The sequence below is a fragment of the Suricata suricatta genome, chromosome 4 (assembly GCF_006229205.1).
Source record: "Suricata suricatta isolate VVHF042 chromosome 4, meerkat_22Aug2017_6uvM2_HiC, whole genome shotgun sequence".
Lineage (NCBI taxonomy): Eukaryota > Metazoa > Chordata > Mammalia > Carnivora > Herpestidae > Suricata > Suricata suricatta.
Window position 1 is genome coordinate 64,070,704 of NC_043703.1, and position 10,111 is coordinate 64,080,814.

The 10,111-nt window shown below is 35.5% G+C and overlaps 1 protein-coding gene across 3 annotated transcripts in view; it reads left to right on the plus strand.

Annotated features, from left to right (window-relative positions):
* The window catches only part of SPART (spartin), a 24,470-nt gene extending 15,319 nt beyond the window's left edge, over positions 1–9,151 (plus strand). For all 3 annotated transcript variants that reach the window (XM_029936849.1, XM_029936847.1, XM_029936848.1), the window contains 3 exons: positions 1,124–1,282; positions 1,362–1,452; positions 8,264–9,151. In XM_029936849.1, coding sequence (XP_029792709.1) covers positions 1,124–1,282; positions 1,362–1,452; positions 8,264–8,537 — 524 coding nt within the window. In that variant the 3' untranslated portion in view covers positions 8,538–9,151. The remainder of the gene's footprint in view (positions 1–1,123; positions 1,283–1,361; positions 1,453–8,263) is intronic.
* The last annotated feature ends 960 nt before the right edge of the window (positions 9,152–10,111 follow it).

Below are 10,111 nucleotides of genomic sequence, written 5' to 3' on the forward strand. Positions count from 1 at the left end.
GAGACTACTGAATGCTGAAAATGAACTGAGGGTTGAAGGGGAAGGGGGAGGGGGGAAAGTGGTGGTGGTGATGGAGGAGGGCACATATGGGGAAGAGCACTGGGTGTTGTATGGAAATCAATTTGACAATAAACTATTTTAAAAAAATAAAAAATACAAATAAAAATGGTCTCCTGATCTGGGTTAATCTAAATGTATATTTATATTGTTATTCTTAAGAGCAAAGGATTAGGATGAAGCTGTTTCACTTTGCTATTCATAGCAGAATCTATAGCAAAATCAACCTGAGAGCCATAGAAATATTTTGAGCACTTGTCACAATTGCTGATTCATAATCTTCATTTTTTTCCAGATCCCTAGGTGATTTTTATTTGTATATTAAAGTTTGAGAAACATTGGTTAAAGGGTTGCTTTGATGGGTCAGAGAGGGAATGGCTCTGAATGTATTGGCTATCCTTAAATATGATACATTCTTTTAAGGACAGCTCAGTGTGTAGTAGACCCAATGAGTGTCCAGTGAGAGGGATGTATTGTTTCACTTAAGCTGATTCAGTGATTCTGGTGTTTTCCTTCCCAAGCAATATGCTTCTCATTCCTGCTCCTTTGAGAATCAGAGCCTTAAAGTTTGGTATTTAGAGATGGCCAGATCACTCCTTAATGGCTATGATTAGATTTCGTACGATTATCTTCTTGGTATTAAATATTCTTATGAATCAGATTTTGGTTTGCTTATTTTTTTATAGACTTAAATACCTTATTACTATTTCAGTAGATGTTTGTTAATAGAACATAGAAATGCACATAGCTGAAAAACATGAAAGGGGGACCTACAGCTCTTACACTGCAGCACTCTTGGTTTTCTTTTAAGCAAATTGCCATAAAGAACATTATATGTAAGAGGCAAGGTTATAATCCTTAGGCTCTGCAAACATGCCTTTAAACCAGATAACAGCCTTTGTTTAGAACTAGCCATTCCTGGTTCTCATCCTTACTTAGAAATGGTAAATTATTCAGTAAAACAATGTTAGTTCCTCATATAAGAATTTTGGTAAGTAAGAATGGTAGAATAAAGGGAAGAATACATTTTTCCTAAGTGTTTCTTTTCTTTTTATGGTTATATTAGTTGATGGAGTTTGCACTGTAGCAAATTGTGTTGGAAAGGAACTAGCTCCACATGTCAAGAAGCATGGAAGCAAACTTGTTCCAGAATCCCTTAAAAAGGACAGAAATGGGAAGTCTCCCCTGGATGGTGCTATGGTCGTAGCAGCAAGTAGTGTTCAAGGTAACAATGGGCCAGAAATTTAACTAGGAAGGTCCATTTCTTTAGCTGTCATTTTACTTACTTTTAAATATATTTGCAGGATTTTCAACCGTCTGGCAGGGATTGGAATGTGCAGCTAAATGCATTGTTAACAACGTTTCAGCAGAAACTGTACAGACTGTCAGATACAAGTAAGTTGACTTTTATCATTTTAATGACTAAAACCCTTAACAGCATTTGTAAAAAATCCAGGACAGTTAAAATGATTGTGTCATTGAGTAACTGATAACAACTACATGTTCTTTTTTTTTTTTTAAGTAACTTGTTATTTTTTGTTTTTTAAATTATTTTAAAAGTTTATTTATTTTGAGAGAGACAGAGCATGAGAGGGGTGGAGAGAGAGGGGCAGAGAATCCCAAGCAGACTCTGCACTGTCAGCACAGAGCCCAATGCAGGGCTTGAACCCAGGAGTGAGTTCATGTGAGATCATGACCTGAGCCCAAATCAAGTTGGGCACTTAACCTCCCGAACTACTCAGGTCCCCCTACTACATGTTCTTGATGGGTAACGTTTGCCTGTAGTTTTGATAGGAAAAACTTGAATTATAATTAAGTTATTGTACCTTGTAATATTAACCCCTCTGTACACAAAGAATGTAACCACTGTTCATTTTTATTGGAATGGACAGATGGTGTGTCTATTTCATATATTAAGAAGTGGACAAACAATAAATGAATTATCTGCCTAAGCTAATCTGATAATTCTTAAATGTTAAAACCTTAAAATAGGTCTTCTGCATGGAGCTCTTTATTCTTTATAAGTTCCAGGACAATCCAGGTCTTAAAACTAAATTTAATATGAAGGACCTGAGTTGCTTTCTTAGCTTTGAATTAGTTTAAAATTTTTGTTTATTTTTATTTATTTTTGAGAGACAGACCCAGAGTGTGAGCTGCGGAGGGCCAGAGAGAAGGGGAGGGGATATAAAGGGCTTTGTAATACTTATAAATAATCTGGTCCAGAAGTAGAAGTTGTCTCTTAAGAGAAAAAACTATAGGTATGAAGCTAGCAATAACTTAGTGATATTTATCACTGAAGAAAAGGAAGAGCTAGTTCTTAAATTTACTTCTCATTTATTTACATAAATTTACATTTATGAATGTAAATGTGATTTATATTTTTACATTTATAAATTTACACATATTTACATTTGTTTTCACTTTGAAAAAGTATTTGGTGAGTAAGCATTTGTATTTTTCTCCTATAATCCAACTGATGATCATAAAATAAAGAAAATATATATTCTTTTTACCTATGATAAATTATTCTGCTAGCTTGTTTTGAATCTGCCATAATTACATGCATTATGCCAAGGAGAAAAACAAACATATATAAACTTCCTTATCAGATTTCTGGTATTACAAATCAGCACAGAGAATTATCTTTTCATTTAGGTATATTTAAAAGCAGATTGTGGGGCACCTGGATGGCTCAGTTGGTTAGGTGTCTGAGTCTCGAGTCCAGCCCACGTCATGACTCACAGTCATGAAATTGAGACCCACTTTGGGCTCTGCACTGAGTGTGGCACCTACTGGGATATTCTCTCTCTCAAAATAAACAAACATTTAAAAATAAATGAAAATAGGTCGTGTTGGAGATCATTTTGATTATGATTTGGGACTGTGTTCACTGATGATGAATGGTTTACCTAAGGATCTATATAATTTGTTATACTCTTAAAAGTTTTAGGTAAATGTGTGAGAACTATTCATTAATAATTTTTTTGTCAGTTATGTTAATGCTTTTGTCTTATTTTAGGTTTAGGAACATAAAGACATACAGTGAAGCAATGAAATGCAGTGAAAAGCAATAAGTAATAATGAAAAGCAACAAGTTACTTTAAACCTGTTGTATTTAATTGCAGTATAGTATCTAATAAATAATTCATCACTCTTTTACATAGCTTCTAAATTTTTCACCTTTCTATTCCACTTTAAATTGTTTAGAGGATGGGACACCTGGTTGGTTCAGTTGAAAGAGTGTGCGACTCTTGACCTCAAGGTGGTGGGTTTGAGCCCCATGTTGAGTAGAGAGGTTACTTAAAAACAAAAACAAAAACAAAAAACTTAAAATTGTTTTGAGGAAAATCATATAACATCATTCTTACATTGATTTTTCTTTTTCTCTCATTAAAATTTTATATTGCAATACATATTTGTGAAGAAGCAGCTTAGTAAAATTGTTCTTCTATAAGGAATTTACTTTTTAGGTACAGTATTTTATTGGTTTGTTTAGTGAATTTTAATTAAAATTGTCCTTGGATGAAGGGGCAAATTCAGATTCATTGAACACAATTCCTTTGGTAGATGCCACACTTCCCAAAACCAGTTCTATATAGCGTCTGCTCAGGAATTATTTAAGATCAGTCTTCTCTTTTCCTTGTGGTAACTATACAAGTAATTAAACATTATTATTGTGTCCTTTACTTACTTTTTCTAAATACTCCCAGCTGCTTTAACAATTCTATATAGGACAGTTTCCATCCTTCTTTCATCAGTGTTCTTCTCAAAATATGGAACCCAAAATTGAATGAGGTACTTCACATGTGCTATGACCAGCTAGAATACAGGGAGGTCGCCTCCCCTGTTTGGTCATACTTAGCACTTGGCACATAAAGCACATAAGACAAAGACTATCTTTTAAGTAGCTGTCACTTTACTAACCCATATCAAACTGTTTCTAAAAAAAAATGAAACTTTTATTTAAAATCTAGGCCTTCTCTTGTTTTGGGGCAGTTGATATTTGTACCTACAATTAAGAACTTTATACTTGATTATCTCTTGATCTTCATTCATCATTAAGTCTATCCTTCAGTTTGGTTTCAGATTTGGTGAATGTCATATTAGGCAGGCTTCCATTTTATGTCATCTGTAGATTTGAAAGACTTGTCTTTATAATGTCTTAGATATTTTCCCCAAATTTTCATGAGTAAAGTCCAGTCACATGCTTACTATAGCCTTTCCTGATTGGTCTTGCTCCAAGATACGCTCATTACTAAGATTAGTGGGTCAGCTCTCTCCAGGTCTTAACAGTATCCTCATTTAGCTCACCTTTCAGTTTTATCAGGTCTTCTCAGGGTTGTCTTCCACATCCATTCATTACATGTTTGTTTTAGGGTTTTACTCTATGCTCTATCCTTTTCTACTCTTTGTAGATATTACCTATACCAGTGTCCGTAGTTACAATCTCTCAAATTAATGTTTTTCATTAACTTTTCTTGTAATCCTTAGGCTTCATAAATCCCAACTATGTAGCACTTCTGCTATTCATTCACCATGTGCTGTCATTTTTTGTATTTATCCTTTCCTCTCCAGCCTCATTGCCACTACCATAGAATAGACCCTCCTCGTCTCTCAGCCATCTCACAGCTGGTTTCCTAACTGGTTCCTCTGTCTCCCTCTGACACACTTACAATTCACAATGCAACCTGAGTTAGATTTCTCTAAAACGTAATTTTGGTTATGCATTCCCATTGGTTTCAAGATAAAGTTTAAATTCCTCAACTTCACCTATAATATCCTTTAGAAATTGGCCACCATCCACCTATCCTTGATGGATAGACTAAGAAGAAGCTATTTCTATTTAAAATATTTAAGATTAGGGGCGCCTGGGTGGCTCAGTCGGCTAAGCCTCCGACTTCGGCTCAGGTCAGATCTCACGTTCCTGGGTTCAAGCCTTGCGTCAGGCTCTGTGCTGCCAGCTAGCTCAGAGCCTGGAGCCTGCTTCCTGTCTGTGTCTCCTTCTCTCTCTGCCCCTCCCCCTCTCAAGCTCTGTCTCTCTGTATCAAAAATAAATTTTAAAATTTAAATAAATAAATAAATAAAATATTTAAGATTAAAGAAGAAAAAAATAGATGCCTGCCTGGAATACGGGTTCTAAGGCATATTGGGAAGCAGAGATGATAGGGTGAGGATATATTAAAGAAAATTAACAGAACTGCTTAAAATCCATTTTATAAGGTCTTTGAAAATATTTATACATTTAGTATTGTGGAATTTTTTATGTGCTTTAACCTACACATCTCATTTTATGAGATAAAGAAGAAAAAAACTGATTAAATGTAAAGAAGTTTAGATCTCACCAGGGTCATATGGTTAGTTATTGGCACAGTTAGCGTTAGAATCTAGTTCTTTGACTTCTAGTTACTGGTACTTTTCTCCCAAATTAGCAAGAGTTGCTGCTGTAATGGAGATAGCATGGAAAAATAAGCAAAACATCAGACTACAATACAGACTCCTTTTTAGCACATTACTACTAATGTAGCCTTTAGAACTGTGTTACATATAAAAATACTGTGAGTGGGGTGCCTGGATGAGTAAGTCTGTTAAGCATCTGACTTTGGCTCTGGTTATAATTTGACAGTTTGTGGATTTGAGCCCCGCATCAGGCTCTGTACTGATAGCTCAGAACCTGGACCCTGCTTCAGATTGTGTCTTCTCTCTGCCTCTCCCCTGGCTTGTGCTTGCTCACGCACACGCTCTCTCTCTCTCTCTCTCTCTCAAAAATAGATAAACATTAAGTTTTTTTTCAAATACCGTGAGTGTAATTAGAGGTATCAAACTTATCAGTAGAATAGGGAAGTGGAAGTTCATGAATCTGGAGGATTTCCTGTATTCAGAAACATTAATACAGCCAGATTCTTAAGTTACCAAATCACACAGTCCTAGAAAAGAAGAGCCCTAAGAGAAACCTGCTCAACCAAGAGTTATGATCACTCTTCCAGTGCTGAAATTTTCCCACCCCTTTCTTCTCATTTAACTGTGGCCGTTGCCACCTGGCATAGTACATGTGGGGCTTGATTGCCAGTGAGAAGGCTCCATGTCTTCTGCAACATCGGCAAATGCTATGGAATGCTGATGGGTTACAAAGCAGTAGAGACTGCCAGAAAGCAGCTAAGAAGCTTTAATGTATGGTAACTGGTGAGAAGGCCCCAGTCAAGAGTGGTATAGATGTAAGATTTGACAGATTGTAGGTTCTGCCATCCTCTGGCTCTAAATATTAAATTTAAGCAAAGGACAGAATGGAATCGTCATTCAGGAACAGAAGATTCACATTTCTAGAGGTTGGAAAAAAAAAAAAACAAGCATGAACAAGCTGGTAGGACCACAAACCACTGTTCAGGTCAAAGTAATGTTCATACGGAACTTGTTAATTCAAAGGGCAGTTTCAGTGTTAGTATAAATGTCCAGATACAGGTCACAAAACACATAGGAATCTTCAGTGCGTCCTGAAGAAAATTGTAAGATGTTGCCTTTTTTTGTTGTTGTTGCTTAAGCAGTTCTCTGCTAAGCAAGGAAAACTATAAAAACCTGGTACTTTGAAAAAAGTAAAGAGAAAAACAATGCAGTAGGATAACTTTCAGTATTCTTATATAGGCCTTCAACTTGTATTTTCTCATAGAAATGATACTAAACACAAATACTGATAATTGTCAATAATACTACTTTTGTATAGTGCTTTTATAATCTCCCAAGCATTTTGCTATATGTTTGATGCTCAAGAAACTGAGGTGATAGGTCAGGAATTACTCATTTATTCATTCATCAAATATCGAATGTCAGTTTTCTCAGTGCATAGGATATGTTAACATAGCAGAGTACCTTTACGATAATAGTTTATATTCTAACAAGACAGACAATAAGCAAAACAAAAACAGAGTAAATAAGTTCTAGAGTATGTAGCAGGTCATAAGTTATAGAATAAGAGTAGCTTAAGGGGCACGTATGTGGCTCAGTTGGTTGTGTCTGACTCTTGATTTCATCTCAGGTCATGATCTCACAGTTTGTGAGAATCAACCCAGCATCGGCTCTGTGCTGAGCATGGAGTCTGCTTGGGATTCTCTCCCTCTCTCTGCTCCTCCCCCACTCGTGTGTGCCTGTTCTTTCTCTCTCTGTCTCTCTGTTTCAATTAAAATAAATATTAAAAAAAAAAAAGGGAGCAACTTCAGGGGGGATTGATTGGCAGTGGGGTGGAGCATGTGGCGTAAGGCCGTTGAAATCGGTGGGATAGTTAGAAGACAATACTTACCTTACTTGGAAGAAGGTGAAGCAGTTAGACATGTGAGGACCTGGGGTGAGAATAGTTCAGGCAGATACCAGCCAGGACAAAGGTTTTTAGGTGGCACATTTATGCTTAATGGGTTCAAAGAACATCAAGAAGGCCAGTGAGTCTGCAGCAGAGAGAAGTGGAGTGAGGGAGGAAGTGTTGTAGAATCTTTGCTTAAAGACAAGCTCGGATTCTGATAGTTTAAAGACCTATCCAAAGTCTGGTTAAAGTAGAACTCAAAACCATTTATTGTGACTCTAGATTCTTTGTGTCCTATCATTGTTTCACTGAAAGTTGTCTTCATTTCCAGAAGGAGTAAATTAAGAAAAAGGAAATGACTGATTAACAACCTTTATTATAGTTTACATTTTTAAAAACTTATTTGAGAGCGTGCACAAGTGGGGATGGGGCAGTGAGAGCAAGGGGGTGGGGGGAGGGAGGGAGAGAGAGAGAGAGAGAGAGAGAGAGAGAGAGAGAGAGAGAGGAAATACCAAACAGGCTCCACACTGTCAGCACAGAGCCTGACCCAGGGCTCGAACTCCCGAACCACGGGATCATGACCTGAGAGGAAATCAAGAGCTGGACGTTTAACTGACTGAGCCACCCAGGCACCCCTATTATAATTTACATTTTATTCTTCAACATAAACAGTCTTTATTACAGTAATCTCAGCTAGCCTAAGTTTATTTTTACAGTTTTTGCTAAAGGAGAAATACAACCTTGGCACAGTTTGATTTTATTCTTTACTTTGTTTTAAGTCATTACATTGAAAAAAGAATTGAAACCTAACCTTTGATTTGGCTTTTAGGAATAACATACTAATCATGGGACTTATATAATACTAAATAAGATCTTAATTTCTATTTATAACTTCATTACGCTTTCATCTTTGTTTTACAGATACGGGCATACTGCAGGAGAAGCTACACATGATGCAGTAGATTCTGCCATCAATGTTGGTGTAACTGCCTATAATATTGACAACATTGGTATCAAAGCAATGGTGAAGAAAACGGCAAAACAAACAGGACAAACACTCCTTGAAGACTATAAAATAGTTGATAATCCTAAGGGGGGACATCAAGAAGGAAGAGCAAATGTAAACATGAAAAGGGAGAAAGGTGAGCAGACAGAGAAACTAGAGAAGAATGAGACAAAGAAGAAAGAAAAATGAGGGAAGTGCTGTGAATCACCTATACCAAAGCCTTACAAGGTGGATGCATATTTTTAAATAGGCAAATGTGGAATTGCCCTCAGATTAACCAGTATTTTAAAAATGTATTCATTCCTATGAAGTGACTGTTTGTAAGCTTTATAGCATGTATTCTACTTGAAAGAATCTGTAGTCTTGCATCTGGCTTTTAGAAATACAGGATTACATAGTCTCAGTAAGTTTATTTTTCCTAAATGTGGCTAAAATATTTTTGCAGTTAAAATAAGACTAATAAACCATGTGCTTTAATAAACCTCATTAAACCTAATGTTAAACTATTTTTGTATTTTCTGTCTTTCAAAAAGCAAGGTAGGAAATTATATATTTACATAAAATTGTCATTTAGTAACCTTAGCTCTAGTTATACTTGAAAGGACTGACTTAAAATATTGTCTCCTGGTTTGGCACTAATTGTGTATTTTCTTTTTTAGATCCTTGTCAAAATTTTCAGTGTGTAAACTAAACACAAAAAATGTAATCCTAAATTAAAATAATTCTCAGATAATATTTAAAAGACTTGTTCAATTCAGGGAATAAGCTAATCATGAAAAATAAAATGAAGTTCCATAAAATTATTTGGTATCTTGTTATCTTTGTTAGGAAATGGGTTGGCTTTTTTGATTTAGAATAAATACAAAGATTTTTAAGTCCTCTGGATTTAGAATGGTGTTGATCTACGAGGAACTTAGGAAATTTTGGTGTATGATTGGTATTAACATTTGAAGTGATATTATCAGCTTAATAGGACAAAATTACTTTACGAAATCATCTTACCATGTCCACTTTAAGTTATTCTAAGGGGCTAAGATTTTATAAACACTATAAACAGAATTCTTCGGATGGTAAATATATTTTTGGGATTTAGTCACTGGAATTTTATATGTTAAAGAGCCAATAAATTATTAGAAAATGTTCTATTCATAATCATGGTAACAAATGTGAAGGCTTAAGTCTTAATCCATGGCAGGTGGGTATAACAGTTTGTCCTCTGGCAGAAGACAGGACATTCACAGACCTATAAGGTATAAATATATAAATAAGTACCTAATGGCATTTTATTTTTGTATACTGATTTAAAATAATTGGTACTGGTTTTCATAACTATTGTCTATTCTAATATTTCTAACCTCTGGTGGCTACTTAGTTTATTAGACTTTATTTGCAACTGTCTTAAAAATGTGCTTTGTGAATAAACTGTTTCTGAATTGCTTGTCCTCAAATGTATTCACAGGGTGTATTTCAGGAACACATAGAATTGATGGATCCTTTCCCTAAGGCCAAGGATAATCATCTACTTATTAAAGTGGAAATAAAAGTGAATTGGCAGATAGCTTCCAGTTAGTCTCTGCCTTAAGTTTGAGAAGTGGAATGACAAATAGTGGAGCCTAAAGATTACAGAGTTCACTTAGATCAGAGGTCAGCAAAATTGGATTTGTGTTTAGTTGTCCATTTCCCTTTATTCTTCTCTGCTTACTTGGTTGTGGGTGGGTTTTTCATATTAATAGCTAGACTGACAAAATGTTTAGAAGTATATT